The sequence below is a fragment of the Hypanus sabinus genome, chromosome 4 (assembly GCF_030144855.1).
Source record: "Hypanus sabinus isolate sHypSab1 chromosome 4, sHypSab1.hap1, whole genome shotgun sequence".
Classification (NCBI taxonomy): Eukaryota; Metazoa; Chordata; class Chondrichthyes; order Myliobatiformes; family Dasyatidae; genus Hypanus; species Hypanus sabinus.
Window position 1 is genome coordinate 99,676,906 of NC_082709.1, and position 27,562 is coordinate 99,704,467.

At 49.2% G+C, this 27,562-nt stretch overlaps 1 protein-coding gene across 3 annotated transcripts in view; it reads right to left on the bottom strand.

The window, feature by feature from the left end:
* The window catches only part of LOC132393023 (pleckstrin homology-like domain family B member 2), a 414,321-nt gene that overhangs the window by 325,183 nt on the left and 61,576 nt on the right, over nucleotides 1-27,562 (bottom strand). For all 3 annotated transcript variants that reach the window (XM_059967716.1, XM_059967715.1, XM_059967717.1), the window contains one exon: nucleotides 5,322-5,441. In XM_059967716.1, coding sequence (XP_059823699.1) covers nucleotides 5,322-5,441 — 120 coding nt within the window. The remainder of the gene's footprint in view (nucleotides 1-5,321; nucleotides 5,442-27,562) is intronic.

The window sequence follows — 27,562 nt, forward strand, 5'->3', positions numbered from 1 at the left end:
GAAGTCAAGGCTATTTTCCTTCTGCCCCAAGGAGATCACCCGCCTGCATTCACCACCCCACAGAGAGCTCTGCTTCGTCACGAACTTGAGGAGATTTCTACAGATGTCTGGTGGAGTGCTTTCTGACTGACTCCATCAGCATCTGGCCAGAGGCTCCAATGCATGGGCTCCAATGCATGGGCTCCAATGCATGGGCTCAAAAGGGGCTGCAGAGGCTTGTGGACTCACTGAGCTGCATCACGGAGCTTCTCCAGAAGGTGGGGTCCCTCACCATCTGTAAGATGCCCTCCTCTTGCCACAGCATTGCGGAGGAGGAAAGGCACCTGGAGACCCACACTCAGCAACAGCTTCTTCTATTCGATTTCTGAACAGTCAGTCCATGGACACTACCATCTTTGTGCTATTTATTTACCTTTTGGTACCAATTTATAATTTTGTCCTCACACTGTAATATTGCTTCAATATTCACATATATCCGAGTCTGATCCCAAGTGTATGTCAACCTGTCAAGTGAACGGGAAACTCAAAGTGACAGAGGTCTCCCATTGGGAGAACATTCCCACAGGGATAAGGTACCCATCGATGGAGCATACCCAATGGGAGAGCGTTCCATAGGAAGAGGACTCACAATGTTGGAACATCCCTACCAGGAGAGGGTTGCTTCCCAATGAGATGGTTCTCCCGGGGAATGTCCCCACAGGTACAGTGCTTGAACTGGCAGAATGTTCCCAGCCAGTCGTTACCTGACATTACTAGCAAACCTCCCACAAGCCTTTCATTCCAGGGACAGTAACAGCATACACACACGGAGATGCCATCCAGCCCACTGGGTTAATGATAACAAGCAAGGGGTTAATCCCAACCGGCCTATTCCTTCCCATATTCCCATCAACTGCCCTCCGATCCAGACACTCAGCTACACAAACTCACAGTGGACAATTAAGCCGTCAACCTGCATGTCTCTAGGAGGTGCAAGGAAACCAGAGTACCGGGAACTGTCACTGTCAAAGTCAAAGTATGTTGATCAGAAAACCTTGATGTTCGTCTTCTTGCAGGCAGCCACAAAGAAACACAACAGAATCCACAATAAACCCCCAACGATGAAGATTGGCAAACATCCAATTTGTGAAAATAGAGCAAATCATGCAGATAGTAACAAAGTAAACAAATAAGACAGAGAACATGAACGGTAGAGTCTCTGAACATGAGTCCGCAGTCACGGACCCAGTTCAGCCCTGAGCTGAGTACAGTCAGTCCCGGAGTCCGATGGCCACAGGTCACAGGTCACGGACCCAGTTCAACATGGAGGTGAGTACAGTCAGCCCCAGAGTCCGATGGCCACAGGTCACAGGTCATGGACCCAGTTCAACATGGAGGTGAGTACAGTCAGTCCCGGAGTCCGATGGCCACAGGTCACAGGTCACGGACCCAGTTCAGCCCAGAGCTGAGTACAGTCAGTCCCGGAGTCCGATGGCCACAGGTCACAGGTCACAGACCCAGTTCAGCCCTGAGCTGAGTACAGTCAGTCCCGGAGTCCGATGGCCAAAGGTCACAGGTCACGGACCCAGTTCAACATGGAGGTGAGTACAGTCAGCCCCGGAGTCCGATGGCCACAGGTCACAGGTCACAGACCCAGTTCAGCCCTGAGCTGAGTACAGTCAGCCCCAGAGTCCGATGGCCACAGGTCACAGGTCACAGACCCAGTTCAGCCCTGAGCTGAGTACAGTCAGTCCCGGAGTCCGATGGCCACAGGTCACAGGTCACGGACCCAGTTCAACATGGAGGTGAGTACAGCAGCTACAGGGCATCAATCTGGTAGGTTTGTTCAAGATTCCTGCAGCACCTGTCTGATGGCAACAGCAAGAAGTGGGAAACCAGTCAAACGGAAGCAGAAGGGACAGGTTCAGCTATCACCAACACACCTACCACCCCACCTACCCGTGGAGTGATCACTCACCTACATCCGCACCAACCTGCGGAATAATCACTCACCTACCACCTCACCTACCTGTGGAGAGATCACTCACCTACCTCCCCACCTACCTGTGGAGTGATCACTCACTTACCACCCCACCTACCTGTGGAATGATCACTCACCTGCCTCCCCACCTACCTGTGGAGTGATCACTCACCTGCCTCCCCACCTACCTGTGGAGTGATCACTCACCTACCACCCCACCTACCCGTGGAGCGATCACTCACCTACCTGCCCACCTACCTGTGGAGTGATCACTCACCTACCTCCCCACCTACCTGTGGAGTGATAACTCACCTACCTCCCCACCTACCAGTGGAGTGATCACTCACCTACCTCCCCACCTACCCGTGGACTGATCACTCACCTACCGCCCCACCTACCGGTGGAGTGATCACTCACCTACCGCCCCACCTACCTGTGGAGTGATCACTCACCTACCTCCCCACCTACCGGTGGAGTGATCATTCACCTACCTGTGGAAAGATCACTCACCAACCTCCCTACCTACCTGTGGAATGATCACTCACCTACCTCCCTACCTACCCATGGAATGATCACTCACCTACCTCCCCACCTACCTGTGGAGTGATCACTCACCTACCTCCCCACCTACTTGTGGAGTGATCACTCACCTACCACCCCACCTACCTGTGGAGTGATCACTCACCTACCACCCCACCTACCTGTGGAGTGATCACTCACCTACCTCCTCACCTACCTGTGGAGTGATCACTCACCTACCTCCCCACCTACCTGTGGTGTGATCACTCACCTACCACCCCACCTACCCGTGGAGCGATCACTCACCTACCACCCCACCTACCTGTGGTGTGATCACTCACCTACCACCCCACCTACCGGTGGAGTGATCACTCACCTACCACCCCACCTACCTGTGGTGTGATCACTCACCTACCTCCCCACCTACCTGTGGAATGATCACTCACCTACCACCCCACCTACCTGTGGAGTGATCACTCACCTACCTCCCCACCTACCTGTGGAGTGATCACTCACCTACCTCCCCACCTACCAGTGGAATGATCACTCACCTACTTCCCCACCTACCTGTGGAGTGATCACTCACCTACCTCTCCACCTACCTGTGGAGTGATCACTCACCTACTTCCCCACCTACCTGTGGAGTGATCACTCACCTACCTCTCCACCTACCTGTGGAGTGATCACTCACCTACTTCCCCACCTACCTGTGGAGTGATCACTCACCTACCACCCCACCTACCTGTGGAGTGATCACTCACCTACCTCCCCACCTACCTGTGGAGTGATCACTCACCTACCTCCCCACCTACCAGTGGAATGATCACTCACCTACTTCCCCACCTACCTGTGGAGTGATCACTCACCTACCTCTCCACCTACCTGTGGAGTGATCACTCACCTACTTCCCCACCTACCTGTGGAGTGATCACTCACCTACCTCTCCACCTACCTGTGGAGTGATCACTCACCTACTTCCCCACCTACCTGTGGAGTGATCACTCACCTACCTCTCCACCTACCTGTGGAGTGATCACTCACCTACCTCTCCACCTACCTGTGGAGTGATCACTCACCTACCACCCCACCTACCTGTGGAGTGATCACTCACCTACCTCCTCACCTACCTGTGGAGTGATCACTCACCTACCTCCCCACCTACCTGTGGAATGATCACTCACCTACCACCCCACCTACCTGTGGAGTGATCACTCACCTACCTCCCCACCTACCTGTGGAGTGATCACTCACCTACCTCCCCACCTACCAGTGGAATGATCACTCACCTACTTCCCCACCTACCTGTGGAGTGATCACTCACCTACCTCTCCACCTACCTGTGGAGTGATCACTCACCTACTTCCCCACCTACCTGTGGAGTGATCACTCACCTACCTCTCCACCTACCTGTGGAGTGATCACTCACCTACTTCCCCACCTACCTGTGGAGTGATCACTCACCTACCTCTCCACCTACCTGTGGAGTGATCACTCACCTACCACCCCACCTACCTGTGGAGTGATCACTCACCTACCTCCCCACCTACCTGTGGAGTGATCACTCACCTACTTCCCCACCTACCTGTGGAGTGATCACTCACCTACCTCTCCACCTACCTGTGGAGTGATCACTCACCTACTTCCCCACCTACCTGTGGAGTGATCACTCACCTACCTCTCCACCTACCTGTGGAGTGATCACTCACCTACCACCCCACCTACCTGTGGAGTGATCACTCACCTACCTCCCCACCTACCTGTGGAGTGATCACTCACCTACCTCCCCACCTACCTGTGGAGTGATCACTCACCTACTTCCCCACCTACCTGTGGAGTGATCACTCACCTACCTCTCCACCTACCTGTGGAGTGATCACTCACCTACCTCTCCACCTACCTGTGGAGTGATCACTCACCTACCACCCCACCTACCTGTGGAATGATCACTCACCTACTTCCCCACCTACCTGTGGAGTGATCACTCACCTACCTCTCCACCTACCTGTGGAGTGATCACTCACCTACTTCCCCACCTACCTGTGGAGTGATCACTCACCTACCTCTCCACCTACCTGTGGAGTGATCACTCACCTACCACCCCACCTACCTGTGGAGTGATCACTCACCTACCTCCCCACCTACCTGTGGAGTGATCACTCACCTACCTCCCCACCTACCAGTGGAATGATCACTCACCTACTTCCCCACCTACCTGTGGAGTGATCACTCACCTACCTCCCCACCTACCTGTGGTGTGATCACTCACCTACCTGCCCACCTACCAGTGGAATGATCACTCACCTACCACCCCACCTACCTGTGGAGTGATCACTCACCTACCTCCCCACCTACCTGTGGAGTGATCACTCACCTACCGCCTCACCTACCTGTGGAGTGATCACTCACCTACCTCCCCACCTACCAGTGGACTGATCACTCACCTACCTCCCCACCTACCTGTGGAGTGATCACTCACCTACCTCCCCACCTACCAGTGGACTGATCACTCACCTACCTCCCCACCTACCAGTGGAATGATCACTCACCTACCACCCCACCTACCAGTGGAATGATCACTCACCTACCACCCCACCTACCTGTGGAGTGATCACTCACCTACCTCCCCACCTACCTGTGGTGTGATCACTCACCTACCTGCCCACCTACCAGTGGAATGATCACTCACCTACTTCCCCACCTACCTGTGGTGTGATCACTCACCTACCTCCCCACCTACCTGTGGTGTGATCACTCACCTACCTCCCCACCTACCTGTGGAGTGATCACTCACCTACCTCTCCACCTACCTGTGGAGTGATCACTCACCTACCAACCCACCTACCTGTGGAGTGACCAGGTGTGGAGATGCTCGCATTGTCAGGCTTCATGTCCTTTATCCGCTTTGCTTCCACAGGATGGTTGAAGCGAAAGTAGTTGGACTGGCCCAGGCACAGAATGCAGCCTGCGGGTAAAGTCATTGCAAAAGAAACTTAACTGTTGGTACCTCAGGAATCAAGACCTCTTCATGGCCCTTGAAAGACCCAGGGATTCATTCCCACTAATGACAAGCCAGAAAAGATTTGAAAGGGTTACGGGGTATGTTCATAGCTTCGTTAAAAAGTCACTTGAAGAGTGGAGAAGTTTTGCTGCAGACATTAAACTTGGTTCGGTTGTATCAGGAGTACTGCACTCAGCTTTAGTCATTTTAAAGGAGGGGATGAGGGTGCAGAAGATCATTGGTTGGGTTAGAGGGCAGATTGAGCAAACCTGGGTTGTTTTCCCCAAAGAGGCAAAGGTGGAGAGGTGTCCTGAAAGATGTGACGCAAGACACAGAGAGAGAGCACAGCCTGCATCCTTTTCCCAGCATGAGAATATCTCACCCCAAACGGGATGAATTCAAAGGCGGCGTGTGGGGCATGTTTTCTTCACAGAGTGGTGGCTGTCTGGAATGCACTGCTCGGGATACTGATACGATAGAGGAGGACGATGGAGTATGTGTACACAAAAGGGATTAGTTAATTAGTCTGCCCCATGGCTGACCAAAGGGTCTGCCGCTGTGCTGCTCCAGAACTCAGGCAGGACACACTGACTGTAGGCAAGCGTTGGCAATCTCCACAAACGCTACCCAGGCCCCTCTGTGCACAGTGCAGGGAATGCCTCATCTAATTCTTGTGAGCGGGTGGGATGAACAGTGATGGTGATTACTGGACGAGAGATGCAGAGACGCAGGCTCAAATCCCACTACTGCAGCCATGAAATTCAACTTGCATTAATGAAATAAACTTGGGACGGGTTTCAAAATAGATGTATTGGTAATAGTGACCATGAAGTTGCTGGACTGTGATTAAATGCAAACTAGGTTTTCGAAGCAGGGAAGCTTCTGTCCTCCCCTGTATTGTGACTAGAAACTCCAGTGAGGTCGACCTTAACTCCCTTCCGAGTTCAGTGCAGAATGCCTCCTCCCTTCTCCAAGCCAATTAACGACAGGCAGTAAATGCTAGTTCTACCTCAGATCACAAAGATGAAGACCAAAACAAAATTCACAGGATCCAGGAGATGGGCAAATCCAAACCCCATGTGTAAAACCAAGAAGACCCAAAAGTCACGAGATGTTGTATCTCCAGCCATTACAATCTCTCTCTCTCTCTCTCACACAGAGTGACACATACACTTCACTTTAACATACACACACGTGGTGTGTGGACGCTTGTGTGCATGAGGGGAAACATGAGCTGGGTGCAGGAGACAGTCATGGGGTGTGAGAGGAAGAAGGAGAGACATGGGAGCAGGTTAAAAGGGAGAGGTTGCAAAGGGGGGCAGAAGATGATGGGTTGACAGGTAAGGAGGGAGTAATGGGAACAAGGTAGGGGAGGGAGTGGAGGAAATGTTGGGAAAGGAGGAGTGACAGGAAAATAGGAAGGGATAGGCTTAGCAAAAGAGGTGAGAAAGGTAGCTAGGCACCTCAGCCCTTCAAGCACAGTCTTGCCACTGGTGCTGGGATTTGTCTGTTACTGTCACATGTATCATGTTACAGCAAGGAGCCTGTATTTACATGCTACAGCGAAGAGCCCGTATTTACATGTTACAACGAGAAGCCTGTATTTACGCGACACGGCGAGAAGCCTGTATTTAAATGACACAGCGAGGAGCCTGTATTTACATGACACGAGAATCCTGCATTTACATGACACAGCGAGTAGCCTGTGTTTACGTGATACAGTGAGGGGCCTGTGTTTATGCGACATGGCGAGGAGCCTGTATTTACATGACACGGCGAGAAGCCTGTATTTACACGCCACAGCGAGGAGCCTGTATTTACACGCCATTCAAACAGAATTCCACATCATCCAGTAATGGTTGCAATGCACAAGTTTGTTGTCTGTTTCCCTTTAAATAAAGGACACGATCATGACACGAGGAAGGCTCTTTGACCTGAAACATTAACTGCACCTCTCCTTCCACAGAAGCTACACTACCTACTGTGTGTTTCTAGTCTGGTCTGCTTCTACTTCACTTTCCAGCGTCTGCAGCCTTTTGATTTTCAAATCGCTGCCGGCTGAATATTGTCCAGCAGTGATGTTAGAACTCTCCCAAAACAATTGACCACTGAAAATGTTGCCTGATAGAGCCTCACCCACAGAGCTGTTCGCTGAATGTTTATTATTCATCCACCCCGTCCTAGACATCTGGAAAGCATTCCGTCTTCTCCAGACACACCAGATGTTTACTCCTGCTCGCTCTGCCAGATTCCTCTTTAAACTTCAATTTCCTTGCTCCAGTCGAAAGCAGTTTTTATTAAAAAAAAATTAGATGGCGCAGAGCAAAAACATACAGAATTCCTGGGATGTTTAATTGCCTACACTTCCCAAACAGGCATGGAAGCAAAGAAGTGGCAGAATACGGGGTGACAGAGGAACTGCAGCCACAACCATATTTGGTCAGAGTGAGGAAAGTATGATGCTGGCGTCAGTCCCAGAACAATTCCTGCTCTCAGTCACAGTGCTGCTGCTCCTGATCCATCTCTGAAGGACTGCGGCCAAACAATGGCATGCAGGCAAGTCAGAAACTTGTGGAATGCTGGAGGTATCTGTGAGTTCAGAATCATCGCCAGTAGTTGCAGAATCTGCACCTGAAGCAGAAGATTGCTGGTGAAGCTGGCATCATGTGCCAATCTCTCCGCAGAGTGAACCTTAGTGTCAGAAACAATGGGTATGGACAGCAGCTTTCCTTCGCTAATTTTGCTCTGGCAACTGTGCAAATTAAACAGTGTGGAGTTTTCTCGAGCAGAGGTCAAACTAGAGATACTGTGGATTCGGGTCATTTGGACCATTGGTTAATTGGGGCAGCCACTTATTTGGGACAACTCTGAAAGAAGAAAAGCTATTGAGAAAATAGTCAAGATTTCCTTTGCCTATTTGCGACAATACGTGACTTAGGATAGGAGACCATATAACAGTTACAGCACGGAAACAGGCCATCTCGGCCCTTCCATTCAGTGCCAAACGCTTACTCTCACCTAGTCCCACCGACCTGCACTCAGCCCATAACCCTCCATTCCTTTCCTGTCCATACACCTATCCAATTTTTTAAAAATGAAAACTGCCAAACAGTTTCTAATTAGCGTCAGTCGTGTGCACTTATGTAGCTTCACTATGATTTTGTCATTGGTAGTTGGTGAGAAATAAGCATAAAAACAATTCAGAACTCACTGAGGTTTCAAACTTGGAGATGCAAAAAATGGTGGGGAGTGAAAATGAAACTATTTCACTACTTCAGGAAGCTGGGAACTACGAGGGATAGAGGGATCAGAAGTGGAGAGAGAGAGCAGTTTCAAGTTCCAGGGTGTCAGGATCTCTGAGGACCTCACCTGGTCCCAACAAATCAATGTAGTTATAAAGAAGGCAAGACAGCGGCTATACTTTATTAGGAGTTTGAAGAGATTTGGTATGTCAACAAATACACTCAAAAATTTCTATAGATGTACCGTGGAGAGCATTCTGACAGGCTGTCTGGTATGGGGGGGGGGGGGGGGGGGCTACTGCACAGGACCGAAAGAAGCTGCAGAAGGTTGTAGATCTAGTCAGCTCCATCTTGGATACTAACCTACAAAGTACCCAGGACATCTTTAGGAAACGGTGTCTCAGAAGGGCAGCGTCCATTATTAAGGACCCCCATCACCCAGGGCATGCCCTTTTCTCACTGTTACCATCAGGTAGGAGGTACAGAAGCCTGAAAGCACACACTCAGCAATTCAGGAATAGTTTCTTCCCTTCTGCCATTGAATTCTTAAATTCTTAAATGGACATTGAACCCTTGGACACTACATCTTTTTTTTAAATATACAGTATTTCTGTTTTTTTAATCTGTTCAATATGCATGTACTGTAATTGATTTACTTATTACTATTATTTTCTTCTAGATTATGTATTGCATTGAACTGCAGCTGCTAAGCTAACAAACTTCACGTCACAGGCCAGTGATAAACCTGATTCTGATTCTGAGAATTTGAAGGTATTGACAATCATCTTGAATGTTACAATGAAAATGAAGATTTAGAGGATACAGCAGTTTCTAACTAGCATCAGTCACAGGTACTTATGTAACCATTAGATACTACACCATTCTCTGAACAAATAGTTTTTAAAATAGCATCAGTTGTGTATGCTTGTGTTATGTTATTCGTTTGGTTCGACCAATGCCAAATTAAAAGAGCAAACACGAGGAAATCTGCAGATGCTGGAAATTCGAACAACAACACACAAAATGCTGGTGGAACACAGCAGGCCAGGCAGCATCTATAGGAAGAAGCACTGTCGACGTTTTGGGCCGAGACCCTTCGTCAGGACTAACTGAAAGGAGAGATACTAAGAGATTTGAAAGTAGTGGGGGGGGGGGGAGAGGGGAAATGCAAAATGATAGGAGAAGACCGGAGGGGGTGGGATGAAGCTAAGAGCTGGAAAGGTGATTGGCGAAAGTGATACAGAGCTGGAGAAGGGAAAGGATCATGGGACGGGAGGTCTCCGGAGAAAGCAATGGGGGGGGGGGTGGGGAAGCACCAGAGGGAGATGGAGAACAGGCAGGGTGATGGGCAGAGAGAGAGAAAAAAAACAAACAACTAAATATGTCAGGGATAGGGTAAGAAGGGGAGGAGGGGCATTAACGGAAGTTAGAGAAGTCAATGTTCATGCCATCAGGTTGGAGGCTATCCAGCCGGTATATAAGGTGTTGTTCCTCCAACCTGACTGTGGATTCATCTTGACAATAGAGAAGGCCATGGATAGACATATCAGAATGGGAATGGGACGTGGAATTAAAATGTGTGGCCACAGGGAGATCCTGCTTTCTCTGGCGGACCTAGCGTAGGTGTTCCGCGAAACGGTCTCCCAGTCTGGAATCCAAAAAGAAGCGAAGAGCTTTGAGACCGTCCGGGTGGGGGATGGAGGTATATAGGGACTGGACGTCCATGGTGAAAATAAGGCGGTGGGGGCCAGGGAACTTAAAATTATTGAAAAAATTCAAAGCATGAGAAGTGTCATGAACATAGGTGGGAAGAGATTGAACAAGGGGGGATAAAACAGTGTCAAGGTATGCAGAAATGAGTTCAGTGGGGCAGGAGCAAGCTGAGACAATAGGTCTACCTGGACAGGCAGGTTTGTGGATCTTGGTTAGGAGGTAGAAACAGGAAGTGCAGGGTGTGGGAACTATGAGGTTGGTGGTAATGGATGGGAGATCCCCAGAGCTGATAAGGTTAGTAATGGTATAGGAGACAATGGCCTGGTGCTCCTTAGTGGGGTCATGATCAAGGGGTAAATAAGAGGAGGTATCAGAGAGTTGTCGCTGTGCCTCGGCCAGGTAGAGGTCAGTACGCCAGACAACAACAGCTCCCCCCTTATCAGGACGGTCTCAAAACTCTTTGCTTCTTTTTGGATTCCAGACCTAACCAATTCCCCTCGACCACCACTCTCCTCTGTCTAGCGGAATTAGTTCTTACTCTCAATAATTTCTTCTTTCGCTCCTCCCACTTCCTCCAAACCAAGGGTGTAGCCATGGATCCTGCATGGGTCCCAGTTATGCCTGCCTTTTTGTTGGCTTTGTGGAACAGTCCATGTTCCGAGTCTATACAGGTATCCGTCCCCCTCTTGTCTTTCGCTACATCGACGACTGCATTGGCGCTGCCTCCTGCACGCATGCTGAGCTCGTTGACTTCATTAACTTTGCCTCCAGCTTTCACCCTGCCCTTAAATTTACCTGGTCCATTTCCGACACCTCCCTCTCCTTTCTTGATCTTTCTGTCTCCATCTCTGGAGACGGCTTATCTACTGATATCTACTATAAGCCTACAGACTCTCACAGCTACCTGGACTATTCCTCTTCCCACCCTGTCTCTTGCAAAAATGCTATCCTCTTCTCACAATTCCTCCGTCTCTGCCGCATCTGCTCCCAGGATGAGGCTTTTCATTCCAGGACGAAGGAGGTGTCTTCCTTTTTAAACAAAGGGGCTTCCCTTCTTCCACCATCAACTCTGCTCTCAAACGCATCTCTCCCATTTCCCGCACATCTGCCCTCACCCCATCCGCCCGCCACCCCACTCAGGATAGGGTTCCCCTTGTCCTCACCTACTACCCCACCAGCCTCCAGGTCCAACATATAATTCTCCGTAACTTCCGCCATCTCCAACAGGATCCCACTACCAAGCACATCTTTCCCTCCCCCCACTTCTGCTTTCCGCAGGGATCGCTTCCTACGCAACTCCCTTGTCCACTCGTCCCCCCCCCCATCCCTTCCCACTGATCTCCCTCTTGGCACTTATCCTTGTAAGCGGAACAAGTGCTACACCTGCCCTTACACTTTGTTAAGTTGTGTTGGTTGCTAACGTCAGTGATGTATTTCACTCTACCTGTGATAAGCACATGAATCCGAATCTGAACCTGAATCAACATAATGGTCTGGGCTAATGCTGAAAATGGAGATGGTGCAGCGAAGATTCACAAGGATAGTTATAAGGAGAGGAGGGATAGGCCGAGGATGTTTTACAGGAGTGAAAGAGCGTGAGGTTGAACCTTATAGAGGTTTACAAAATCATGAGAGATATAAATAAGGCAGATGTCAGATGATGAGTCTTTTTCCCAGATTACTGGAGTCTAAAGTCAGGGGTTGAATTTTAATGTGAGGGGGAAAGATTTGAAGGGATCCTAAGGGGCATTTTTGACACATTTTAATTCTGATTGCCATTCCCTTTCTAACATATCATCTTCTTGTGCCAAACTGAGGCCACCTTATAACCAAAGCCTTCAAGTCCTTATAATATCCTTGTGAATCTTATCTACACCACCTCCATTTACAGCGTTCGCCCAGACCATTATGTTGATTCAGGTCCAGATTCAGGGAGGAGGAGCAAGGTCTTATATTCCGACTTGGTAGCCTCCAACCTGATGGCATGGAATATGGATTTCTCCTTCTGGTATAAAAAAATTCCCTCCCCTTCCCCATTTCTTCTATTCCCTACCTCTTACCTCTTCTCACCTGCCTATCACCTCCCCTGTGTCCCCTTCTTCCCTTGCTCCTCTGGTCCTCTCTCCTCTCCTATCACATTCCTTCTCCAATCCTTGACCTTTCCTACCCACCTGGCTTCATCTATCACCTTCCAGCCAGCCTCCTTCCCCCCCACTCCAACACTTTTTATTCTGACATCTTCCTTCCTCCTTTTCAGTCTGAAGAAGGGTCTTGACCGGAAATGCCAACTGTTCATTCATTTCCATAGATGCTGCCTGACCTCCAGCATTTTGTGTGTGTTGTTCTGGTTGTCCAGCATCTGCAGAGTTTCTGGTGTTTATTTTTTTACACCTGTTGGTGGGTACGTTGAACAAGTAATCAGAGGAAATGCTGTAGGTGGATATAATTATTGTGTTTACTAAGTATTTGGACAGATCAATCCAGAGGAAAGGTGTAGACGGATAGAGGCCATGAGACACAAAGAGCTGGCTGAAGGGTCATCTCTTTGAACCTAATGTTCTTTCCCCCTCACCCCCCCCCCCCCATGTGCCATTCCTAGGTGTGGGTGTGAGCTGAGCAAGACAAGGTCAGCCCCATCTGGGACAACAGCCAAACACAGGATAAACAAAAGCAAAGAGAAAATTCCTTCTCAGATGAATATTTTCTATAGGTCAGTGAGAGGTGAATGCTGGAAAGGAGGAGTGGTTAAAGAGATTGAGAAGTTTAAAACTGGATACCTTTTTAAATACAGTGGGTTCTGGTTAAATGGAACACAGTGGGACCAGTACATTTTGGCCCAAGTAAGCAGTTAGCTGAAGTTTCACAGAAATAAATTAAATGAGCAACAAATTATATATTTAAATGAAATAAAGAACAAATTAGAACACTATCAATATTGCTCCATTACTATAAAACAGTGTAATAGTTCCTAATCAAGACAAAGCAATTCATCCAGTGTACAGAGCCGAGCTCTTTTGATTGACTGTGAATGAACAAAGCCAGTGCTGATAACGGACTGTCTTCATTGTCTTCCTGCATGAAGTAGTGTCAAAAATCATTGTCTTTTAATTTGGCACACAAAATGCTGGTGGAACACAGCAGGCCAGGCAGCATCTATAGGGAGAAGCACTGTCGACGCTTGGCAGCCACACCTTCCAGTGCCAACCAACAGAACCTAATGATGTGCCTGCACATTCCAGTGCCAACCAACAAAACCTAACGATGAGCTGGGGGCAGCCCACACCTTCCAGTGCCAACCAACAGAACCTAATGATGTGCCTGCACATTCCAGTGCCAACCAACAAAACCTAACGATGAGCTGGGGGCAGCCCACACCTTCCAGTGTCAACCAACAGAACCTAATGATGTGCCTGCACATTCCAGTGCCAACCAACAAAACCTAACGATGAGCTGGGGGCAGCCCACACCTTCCAGTGCCAACCAACAGAACCTAATGATGTGCCTGCACATTCCAGTGCCAACCAACAAAACCTAACGATGAGCTGGGGGCAGCCCACACCTTCTAGTGCCAACCAACAGAACCTAATGATATACCCACACATTCCAGTGCCAACATACCATGCCCACGATGTTCAGCGGTGCAACACAAACAGCAATTCCCATTCCTCCTTCCCACCCACAGGGCTTCAAACCAGGGCAAACCATCACTGGCCTGCAGTTCGTGGATTTGCAAACACTGGGCTTCGATTTCCCCAGTGGACTTGGAGAGATTCACAGTCCCAGCCTTCTGTAGACTTCGAGTCGACTTTCAACATCGATGCCAAGGCTCACCACTGAGGACTCTGAACACTAGATCGTGAATCTGGACTCGCTGATGGAGGGACCCCAAACACCAGACTTTGAACTCCAGGTTTGCTGACCCATGTACCTAGGAAGTCACGGGTTCCTACCTCTTTCTGCCAGGTACTCTTTCAAGACCGGTTGTTCTGAGCAGAGACCAGGCCCAACAGGGTCATATCCACCTGAACTCTGCGACCGAAGAACAGACGGTCTTTCTGACAGGCCACTCCTTCGTATTGTGCCTCACGCTCAGACCCTCATGCCTTTGTCTGATCATTTATCATAATCGCTACTTCTGGAATCCTGATGTCATTCTTCTCCCTCCCACTCCCCCACCCCCATTACCAAAGTCACTTTGAAAATACTTCATTCGCTCTCAAGTATTTTAGCAACTCCCAAATTTGTGAAATGCAGCATTTACAAAAGTAGAGCACAATGTGGCTTGTTCAGGACCATTTACAGGCAGTTAGTACAAATTCTTCTCCAGAGCACGTTGCCATGGAAATAATTGGGTTGTATAGAACAGCACAACACAGCAACAGGCTCATCGGCCCAGAATGTCAGCTGAACACAGTGTCAAACCAATCTAAATGCCCTCTCTCTATTCATGTTCCGTATCCCTCCACTCCCTGCAGATTCTAAAAGCTCTATCATTTCTGCTTCCACTACCCCCGCCCCGCCCCACCCCGCCCGGCAGACCATTCCAGGAGCCCAACATTGTGAAAAACACTTGTCACACTCATCTCTTTTGAATTTTGCTCTCTCTCACCCTAAATGTGCATCACATCCTCTTGAACTTGACACCTCTACCCTGGGGAAAAATTCTGACTCTTTCCCCTGTCTTTTCCCCTCATAATTTTATAAACTTCTATCAGATCTCTCCTCAATCTCTAGTGCTCTGCAGAAAAGAACACAACCCCTCCTTATGGCTCATACCCGCTAACTCAGGCAGCACCCCGGTGAATCTCTTCTGAGCCCTTTCCAAAGCCACCTTGTAACAAGTCACTCAGAATCGTACTGCAGACTCCGCAACTTCCTGACCCTATGCCCCAAACATGCCATACACTTTGCCACCCTATCCACTTTCAGACCTGCACCCCAAGATCTCTCTGTACACGCCTTGTCTCAACCCACTTGAAAAATACTGCATTCCCTATCAAGTGTTCTGGGAAGTCCTGGAATTGTGAAATGTAGCATATATATATATGGAAAGAGGAAAAAGCTGTGAACAACACAAGATGATTCACTTCGGGATTGTTTACATGCAGCAAATGCAAATTCCTCCGGAGCACAACTGGTTATTCTGAGCACTTGCCCCAAGCCAGAGTGTTTCCTTTCTCCATCCAGAGAACCAACCTTGAGGAACTGAGGTAACCCGGGGCACTAGGCTGCCAGTGGAGACAAACACATTCCACCCCCAACTGCACCAATTTGTGCCAGGTTTCAGAACCAAGGTCAAAGGCCAGTTTGTTTTGGAGCACAGCTGTAATTTAGTCAGGATGTGAAAAATTTGGAGGGTAACAGAAAGCTGAGAAAACGCCAGCCACTAGCCACTGACGAGGTTCAGATATAAACATCAAACCTTCAGGGCAGAGTCCTGGCAATTTCTAAGCTTTAATTAAAGCAGGTTCTGGCTGCATTAATTTTAGCCACACTGAAATCGGGCCGTGAACTGTATGAATAACCGAGGGATTTTGCAGACGGATTTGTTCCACTGGACATACTGCTCACTTTTTAAATGAATGAGCAAGAGAAGGATTGTGAAATGTTACACAGAGTCACACAAACACATTTGAGCCACACTATAAAAACTGAAACTGACCCTTGTGTGGTGAGATGCAATAAGCCCTATCAACTTGGCTTTCTATACAACGTTCAAAGCCCTAATCCACTCCAACGTATTTCTGAGGTATCACAATGTTACTTCAGGGATAAAGATTAGCCAGAACAGTGTGGAAACTATCTCAACCCCACCCAGCCCATTCTCTGTAGAGACTGAGCCAGAGGATATCTAGAAGATAAAGGCTTAGTTGAACATCTCGCCAGCTCTGAAAACCTCCCTCAGAATTAATCGGGACTGGATTTTTTTGTCTGTGTCTAGAATTGGATCTGAACTACAGCAAGCACTCTACAGGCCGAATCACTCCAGTCCTCCACCCTCAAGATGTGACTAGTGCCAGACCACAGAAAGTCCGGGCACAGAAATTGCTCCAGTCATCTTCCTCTGAGCAGAACTGTTCGCTTTAAGTATAGATACTCCCCAAGTTACATAGGGTTCCAAGAAACATCCACAACCCAAGGCTTCAGTAAATCAGAAAGGCTGTTGGCAGAGATCACTGCATACTGAGATTGCAAACCTTGTACTGATTGGTTGATTAACTACAAATTAGTATAGATCTTGGTTCATTTTAGATCAATGATCGCACTACACCCCAAGTGATCGCACTACACCCCAAGTGATTGCACTACAATGAGTGATCGCACTACACCCCGAGTGATCGCAATACAATGAGTGATTGCACTACAATGAGTGATCGCACTACACCCCGAGTGATCGCACTACAATGAGTGATCGCACTACACCACGAGGGATCGCACTACACCCTGAGGGATCACACTGCATCCCAAGTGATCACACTACAATGAGTGATTGCACTACAATGAGTGATCGCACTACACCCCGAGGGATCGCACTACACCCCGAGGGATCACACTACACCCCGAGGGATCGCACTACAATGAGTGATTGCACTATAATGAGTGATTGCACTACAATGAGTGATCGCACTACACCCCGAGTGATCGCACTACAATGAGTGATTGCACTACACCCCAAGTGATCGCACTACAATGAGTGATTGCACTACACACCAAGTGATCGCACTACAATGAGTGATTGCACTACACCCCAAGTGATCGCACTACAATGAGTGATTGCACTACACCCCAAGTGATCGCACTGCACCCCGAGGGATTGCACTACACTCTGAGGGATCGCACTACAATGAGTGATTGCACTACACCCCAAGTGATCACACTACACCCCAAGTGATCGCAATGCACCCCGAGGGATCGCACTACAATGAGTGATTGCACTACAATGAGTGATCGCACTACAATGAGTGATTGCACTACACCCCAAGTGATCGCACTACAATGAGTGATTGCACTACAATGAGTGATTGCACTACACCCCAAGTGATCGCACTACACCTCGAGGGATCGTACTACACCCCAAGTGATCACACTACACCCTAAGGGATCGCACTACACCTCGAGGGATCGCACTACAATGAGTGATTGCACTACACCCCGAGGGATCACACTACACCCCAAGGGATCGCACTACAATGAGTGATTGCACTACAATGAGTGATTGCACTACACCCCAAGTGATCGCACTACACCTCGAGGGATCGTACTACACCCCAAGTGATCGCACTACACCCCGAGGGATCGCACTACACCCCGAGGGATCGCACTACAATGAGTGATTGCACTATAATGAGTGATTGCACTACAATGAGTAATCGCACTACACCCCGAGTGATCGCACTACAATGAGTGATTGCACTACACCCCAAGTGATCGCACTACAATGAGTGATTGCACTACACACCAAGTGATCGCACTACAATGAGTGATTGCACTACACTCTGAGGGATCGCACTACAATGAGTGATTGCACTACACCCCAAGTGATCACACTACACCGCAAGTGATCGCACTGCACCCCGAGGGATTGCACTACACTCTGAGGGATCGCACTACAATGAGTGATTGCACTACACCCCGAGGGATCGCACTATACCCCAAGTGATCGCACTACAATGAGTGATTGCACTACACCCCAAGTGATCGCACTACAATGAGTGATTGCACTACAATGAGTGATTGCACTACACCCCAAGTGATCGCACTACACCTCGAGGGATCGTACTACACCCCAAGTGATCACACTACACCCTAAGGGATCGCACCACACCTCGAGGGATCGCACTACAATGAGTGATTGCACTACACCCCGAGGGATCACACTACACCCCAAGGGATCGCACTACAATGAGTGATTGCACTACAATGAGTGATTGCACTACAATGAGTGATTGCACTACACCCCAAGTGATCGCACTACACCTCGAGGGATCGAACTACACCCCAAGTGATCGCACTACAATGAGTGATTGCACTACAATGAGTGATTGCACTACACCCCAAGTGATCGCACTACACCTCGAGGGATCGTACTACACCCCAAGTGATCACACTACACCCTAAGGGATCGCACTACACCTCGAGGGATCGCACTACAATGAGTGATTGCCTACACCCCGAGGGATCACACTACACCCCAAGGGATCGCACTACAATGAGTGATTGCACTACAATGAGTGATTGCACTACACCACGAGGGATCGCACTACACCCCAAGGGATCGCACTACAATGAGTGATCGCACTACAATGAGTGATTGCACTACACCCCGAGGGATCGCACTACACCCCAAGGGATCGCACTACAATGAGGGATCGCACTACAATGAGTGATTGCACTACACCCCGAGTGATCGCACTACAATGAGTGACTGCACTACACCCCAAGTGATCGCACTACAATGAGTGATTGCACTACACCCCAAGTGATCGCACTACAATGAGTGATTGCACTACACCCCAAGTGATCGCACTACACCCCAAGTGATCGCACTACACTCTGAGGGATCGCACTACAATGAGTGATTGCACTACACCCCAAGTGATCACACTACACCCCAAGTGATCGCACTACACCCCAAGTGATCGCAGTACACTCTGAGGGATCGCACTACAATGAGTGATTGCACTACACCCCAAGTGATCACACTACACCCCAAGTGATCACACTACACCCCAAGTGATCGCACTACACTCTGAGGGATCGCACTACAATGAGTGATTGCACTACACCCCAAGTGATCACACTACACCCCAAGTGATCACACTACACCCCAAGTGATCGCACTACACTCTGAGGGATCGCACTACAATGAGTGATCGCACTACAATGAGGGATCGCACTACACCCCGAGGGATCGCACTACAATGAGTGATCGCACTACTCCCCGAGGGATCGCACTACAATGAGGGATCGCACTACACCCCAAGGGATCGCACTACAATGAGTGATTGCACTACACCCCAAGTGATCGCACTACACCCCAAGTGATCGCACTACAATGAGTGATTGCACTACACCCCAAGTGATCGCACTACACCCCAAGTGATCGCACTACACTCTGAGGGATCACACTACAATGAGTGATTGCACTACACCCCAAGTGATCACACTACACCCCAAGTGATCGCACTGCACCCCGAGGGATTGCACTACAATGAGTGATTGCACTACAATGAGTGATCGCACCACACACCGAGGGATCGCACTACACCCCAAGTGATCGCACTACAATGAGTGATTGCACTACACCCCAAGTGATCGCACTACACCCCAAGTGATCGTACTACACCCCAAGTGATCGCACTACACCCCAAGTGATCGCACTACACTCTGAGGGATCGCACTACAATGAGTGATTGCACTACACCCCAAGTGATCACACTACACCCCAAGTGATCGCACTGCACCCCGAGGGATCGCACTACAATGAGTGATCGCACTACACCCCAAGGGATCGCACTACAATGAGTGATTGCACTACACCCCAAGTGATCGCACTACACCCCAAGTGATCGCACTACAATGAGTGATTGCACTACACCCCAAGTGATCGCACTACACCCCAAGTGATCGCACTACACTCTGAGGGATCGCACTACAATGAGTGATTGCACTACACCCCAAGTGATCACACTACACCCCAAGTGATCGCACTGCACCCCGAGGGATCGCACTACACCCCAAGTGATCGCACTACAATGAGTGATTGCACTACACACCAAGTGATCGCACTACACCCCAAGTGATCGCACTGCACCCCGAGGGATCGCACTACAATGAGTGATCGCACTACACCCCAAGTGATCGCACTACAATGAGTGATTGCACTACACCCTGAGGGATCGCACTACAATGAGTGATTGCACTACACCCCAAGTGATCGCACTACAATGAGTGATTGCACTACACCCCAAGTGATCGCACTACAATGAGTGATTGCACTACACCCCAAGTGATCGCACTACACCCTGAGGGATCGCACTACAATGAGTGATTGCACTACACCCCAAGTGATCGCACTACACCCCAAGTGATCGCACTACAATGAGTGATTGCACTACACCCCAAGTGATCGCACTACACCCCAAGTGATCGCACTACAATGAGTGATTGCACTACACCCCAAGTGATCGCACTACACCCTGAGGGATCGCACTACAATGAGTGATTGCACTACACCCCAAGTGATCGCACTACACCCCGAGGGATCGCACTACAATGAGTGATTGCACTACAATGAGTGATTGCACTACACCCCGAGGGATCGCACTACAATGAGTGATCGCACTACAATGAGTGATTGCACTACAATGAGTGATTGCACTACACCCCAAGTGATCGCACTACAATGAGTGATTGCACTACACCCCAAGTGATCGCACTACACCCCAAGTGTTCTCACTACACCCCAAGTGTTCTCACTACACCCCGAGGGATCGCACTACACCCCGAGGGATCGCACTACAATGAGTGATTGCACTACACCCCGAGTGATCGCACTACAATGAGTGATTGCACTACACCCCAAGTGATCGCACTACACCCCAAGTGTTCTCACTACACCCCAAGTGTTCTCACTACACCCCAAGTGATCGCACTACACCCCGATGGATCGCACTACACCCCGAGGGATCGCACTACAATGAGTGATTGCACTACACCCCGAGTGATCGCACTACAATGAGTGATTGCACTACACACCAAGTGATCGCACTACAATGAGTGATTGCACTACAATGAGTGATTGCACTACACCCCAAGTGATCGCACTACAATGAGTGATTGCACTACACCCCAAGTGATCGCACTACAATGAGTGATTGCACTACACACCAAGTGATCGCACTACACCCCAAGTGATCGCACTACAATGAGTGATTGCACTATACCCCAAGTGATCGCACTACAATGAGTGATTGCACTACACACAAAGTGATCGCACTACAATGAGTGATTGCACTACACCCCAAGTGATCGCACTACAATGAGTGATTGCACTACACCCCAAGTGATCGCACTACACCCCAAGTGATCGCACTACACTCTGAGGGATCGCACTACAATGAGTGATTGCACTACACCCCAAGTGATCACACTACACCCCAAGTGATCGCACTGCACCCCGAGGGATCGCACTACAATGAGTGATTGCACTACAATGAGTGATCGCACTACACCCCGAGGGATCGCACTACACCCCAAGTGATCGTAGTACACCCCAAGTGATCGCACTACACCTCGAGGGATCGTACTACACCCCAAGTGATCGTACTACACCTCGAGGGATCATACTACACCCCAAGTGATCGCACTACACCTCGAGGGATCGTACTACACCCCAAGTGATCGCACTACAATGAGTGATTGCACTACAATGAGTGATTGCACTACACCCCAAGTGATCGCACTACACCTCGAGGGATCGTACTACACCCCAAGTGATCACACTACACCCTAAGGGATCGCACTACACCTCGAGGGATCGCACTACAATGAGTGATTGCACTACACCCCGAGGGATCACACTACACCCCAAGGGATCGCACTACAATGAGTGATCGCACTACAATGAGTGATTGCACTACACCCCGAGGGATCGCACTACACCCCAAGGGATCGCACTACACCCCGAGTGATCGCACTACAATGAGTGATTGCACTACACCCCAAGTGATCGCACTACACCCCAAGTGATCGCACTACAATGAGTGATTGCACTACACCCCAAGTGATCGCACTACACCCCAAGTGATCGCACTACACTCTGAGGGATCGCACTACAATGAGTGATTGCACTACACCCCAAGTGATCGCACTGCACCCCGAGGGATCGCACTACAATGAGTGATCGCACTACTCCCCGAGGGATCGCACTACAATGAGGGATCGCACTACACCCCAAGGGATTGCACTACAATGAGTGATTGCAATACAATGAGTGATCGCACTACACCCCGAGGGATCGCACTACACCCCAAGTGATCGTACTACACCCCAAGTGATCGCACTACACCTCGAGGGATCGTACTACACCCCAAGTGATCGCACTACACCTCGAGGGATCGTACTACACCCCAAGTGATCGCTCTACACCTCGAGGGATCGTACTACACCCCAAGTGATCACACTACACCCTAAGGGATCGCACTACACCCCAAGTGATCACACTACACCCTAAGTGATCGCACTACTCCCCGAGGGATCGCACTACAATGAGGGATCGTACTACACCCCAAGTGATCGCACTACAATGAGTGATTGCACTACACCCCAAGTGATCGCACTACACCCCAAGTGATCACACTACACCCCAAGTGATCGCACTACAATGAGGGATCGTACTACACCCCAAGTGATCGCACTACACCCCAAGTGATCGCACTACAATGAGGGATCGTACTACACCCCAAGTGATCGCACTACACCCCAAGTGATCGCACTACACTCTGAGGGATCACACTACAATGAGTGATTGCACTACACCCCAAGTGATCACACTACACCCCAAGTGATCGCACTGCACCCCGAGGGATTGCACTACAATGAGTGATTGCACTACAATGAGTGATCGCACTACACCCCGAGGGATCGCACTACACCCCAAGTGATCGTACTACACCCCAAGTGATCGCACTACACCTCGAGGGATCGTACTACACCCCAAGTGATCGCACTACACCTCGAGGGATCGTACTACACCCCAAGTGATCGCTCTACAATGAGTGATTGCACTACACCCCAAGTGATCGCACTACACCCCAAGTGATCGTACTACACCCCAAGTGATCGCACTACACCTCGAGGGATCGTACTACACCCCAAGTGATCACACTACACCCTAAGGGATCGCACTACACCTCGAGGTATCGCACTACAATGAGTGATTGCACTACACCCCGAGGGATCACACTACACCCCAAGGGATCGCACTACAATGAGTGATCGCACTACACCCCGAGGGATCGCACTACAATGAGTGATTGCACTACACCCCAAGTGATCGCACTACAATGAGTGATTGCACTACATTGAGTGATTGCACTACACCCCAAGTGATCGCACTACAATGAGTGATTGCACTACACCCCAAGTGATCGCACTACACTCTGAGGGATCGCACTACAATGAGTGATTGCACTACACCCCAAGTGATCACACTACACCCCAAGTGATCGCACTGCACCCTGAGGGATCGCACTACAATGAGTGATTGCACTACAATGAGTGATCGCACTACACCCCGAGGGATTGCACTACACCCCAAGTGATCGTACTACACCCCAAGTGATCGCACTACACCTCGAGGGATCGTACTACACCCCAAGTGATCGCACTACAATGAGTGATTGCACTACACCCCAAGTGATCGCACTACACCTCGAGGGATCGCACTACAATGAGTGATTGCACTACACCCCGAGGGATCACACTACACCCCAAGGGATCGCACTACAATGAGTGATCGCACTACACCCCGAGGGATCGCACTACAATGAGTGATTGCACTACACCCCAAGTGATCGCACTACAATGAGTGATCGCACTACAATGAGTGATTGCACTACACCCCGAGGGATCGCACTACACCCCAAGGGATCGCACTACACCCCGAGTGATCGCACTACAATGAGTGATTGCACTACACCCCAAGTGATTGCACTACAATGAGTGATCGCACTACAATGAGTGATTGCACTACACCCCGAGGGATCGCACTACACCCCAAGGGATCGCACTACACCCCAAGTGATCGTACTACACCCCAAGTGATCGCACTACACCCCAAGTGATCGCACTACAATGAGTGATTGCACTACACCCCAAGTGATCGCACTACAATGAGTGATTGCACTACACCCCAAGGGATCGCACTACACCCCAAGGGATCACACTACAATGAGTGATTGCACTACACCCCAAGTGATCGCACTACAATGAGTGATCGCACTACAATGAGTGATTGCACTACACCCCGAGGGATCGCACTACACCCCAAGTGATCGCACTACAATGAGTGATCGCACTACAATGAGTGATTGCACTACAATGAGTGATTGCACTACACCCCAAGTGATCGCACTACAATGAGTGATTGCACTACAATGAGTGATTGCACTACACCCCGAGGGATCGCACTACACCCCAAGTGATCGCACTACAATGAGTGATCGCACTACAATGAGTGATTGCACTACAATGAGTGATTGCACTACACCCCGAGGGATCGCACTACACCCCAAGTGATCGCACTACAATGAGTGATCGCACTACAATGAGTGATCGCACTACAATGAGTGATTGCACTACACCCCGAGGGATCGCACTACACCCCGAGGGATCGCACTACAATGAGTGATCGCACTACAATGAGTGATTGCACTACAATGAGTGATTGCACTACACCCCAAGTGATCGCACTACAATGAGTGATTGCACTACACCCCAAGTGATCGCACTACAATGAGTGATTGCACTACACCCCAAGTGATCGCACTACACCCCAAGTGATCGCACTACAATGAGTGATTGCACTACACCCCAAGTGATCGCACTACACCCCAAGTGATCGCACTACAATGAGTGATTGCACTACACCCTGAGGGATCGCACTGCAATGAGTGATTGCACTACACCCCAAGTGATCGCACTACAATGAGTGATTGCACTACACCCCAAGTGATCGCACTACACCCCAAGTGATCGCACTACAATGAGTGATTGCACTACACCCTGAGGGATCGCACTGCAATGAGTGATTGCACTACACCCCAAGTGATCGCACTACACCCCGAGGGATCGCACTACAATGAGTGATTGCACTACAATGAGTGTTTGCACCACACCCCGAGGGATCGCACTACAATGAGTGATCGCACTACAATGAGTGATTGCACTACAATGAGTGATTGCACTACACCCCAAGTGATCGCACTACAATGAGTGATTGCACTACACACCAAGTGATCGCACTACAATGAGTGATTGCACTACACACCAAGTGATCACACTACACCCCAAGTGATCGCACTACAATGAGTGATTGCACTACACACCAAGTGATCACACTACACCCCAAGTGATCGCACTACAATGAGTGATCGTACTACACCCCAAGTGATCGCACTACTTCTCGAGGGATCGCACTACAATGAGTGATCACACTACACCCCAAGTGATCGCACTACAATGAGTGATTGCACTACAGCCCAAGTGATCGCACTACAATGAGTGATCGCACTACAATGAGTGATCGCACTACACTCCGAGTGATCGCACTACACCCCGAAGGCTCGCACTACACCTCGAGGGATCGCATGAGACCCTGAGGGATCGCATGAGACCCTGAGGGATCACACGAGACCCCAAGCGATCGCCTAGCTTCACCGTAGTGGAGGAGTGTGGGGCTGCTGAGCTTGGAGATTACAGATTCTGAGCTACCACGTCTGTTCTAAGTCTAGAACATGGGGGAGTAGTCCCTGGGTGGATTCCAGGAAAAAAATTACATTTTTACTTTCACTAACCTTTAACTGAGATTTAAAATTTCCTTCAATCATTTTTTAATATTTTAGTAACTGTATTTCAATATAATGGTTTTTTTCCGTAATCCGATGTATTTCATGGTACGTATTTGAGGGAGGGTCTCCATCGGTCAGGGTCAGCCATGGATGTTGTGTCCCAGCTGTCTAGATACACAAGACTGGGCAGTACGATATGGAGAGCAAGCTGTTTCCCACGTAGCGAGCTCCCCCTCTCCAAAGGAATGGCAGAGACCGATACAGTTTGGTACCAGCAGTGTCGTAAGAGTTGCCAGTCAGCACTGAACTCCACGTAGGACTGACTCCAGCTCCGGATTTTTCCCTCGGGGTTTACTCCCGAAGCCTTCCCTATAAGTGGGTATAGCCATAAGGTAGCAGAGGTCTGAGATCTGTGTTTTCCTTCTCCTAGATGAGCTGCCAACCATGGCTGATATGCCCTATCTGCCTGAATATATTAAGTATACATTTAAATACTGTACATTATTCTGAGAAGGGTCCACAGACTTCACCGGGCTGCCAAAAGGGTCTATGGCATAAAGAAAGGTCAAGAAGGACGGTCTGGTCCTTTCAGCCAATTGAATGGTAGCGTGGATGAGATCAAGCTAGTTAACCCCACTGTTTCATGCCGCCTCATATTGGATATCTTGACCCTGGGCAATACCAGCTGTTTTCTCTCTCTCGGCCTCTCATAAACTTAAAAACTTTTATCAGGTCTCTTCTTGGTCTCTAATGAAGCAAAGAAAACCGTACTAATTTCTCCCTCTGATCCAGGCAGCATCCTCACAAACTTTCCCATACATTCCCCAGAAGCTCCACATCCTTCCTATGATGGCAATCAGAATTCAATGCAGCCTAACCAGAGAGATAGACAGATATTTCACTGATCCCAAAGGAAATTAGTGTCACAGTAGCATTACAAGTGCACAGATATACAAATGAACAAATATTAGAAGAGAAGAAAGAACGAATAAAAAGTTTTTTGCCTCAAACAATCTAACAGGAAGGGCTCATCACTTCCCCAGTATAGGTTGACTCATTACTGAGCCTAATGGCCGAGGGTAAGAATGACCTCATGTAGCGCACTTTGGAGCCGCACAGTTGTCTTGATTTTATAAAGCTGCAAAATTTATTCCTGGCTCTCAACTAAAAAGGCAAGCAGGCCATATGCTTTCTTTACCACTCTTTCAACCTGTGTAGTTACTTTCAAGGATCTGTGGCCCTGGTCCCAAAGGTCACTCTGGAAATGAACACTGTTAAGGGTCCTGCAGCTAACTGTGTACTTTGTTGATATTTGATGTCCTAAAGCGGGACACCAGTTGACCAGTTTAAGCTCCATCGATCATTTCTTTGCCCATATTTACAACTGATCGCTACTTTATATTGGTTGATACTTTCTACTGGTTAATACTTTACATTGGTTTCCTTCAGTCGTTCAGTGTTTTCTTTCTTGTGGCCGATTGGCGAGTGGGTGATCTGTTAATTTTTTGTGTTTCGGGGGGGGGATTGGGGGTTTTGATGTTACCGTCATTGTACATTT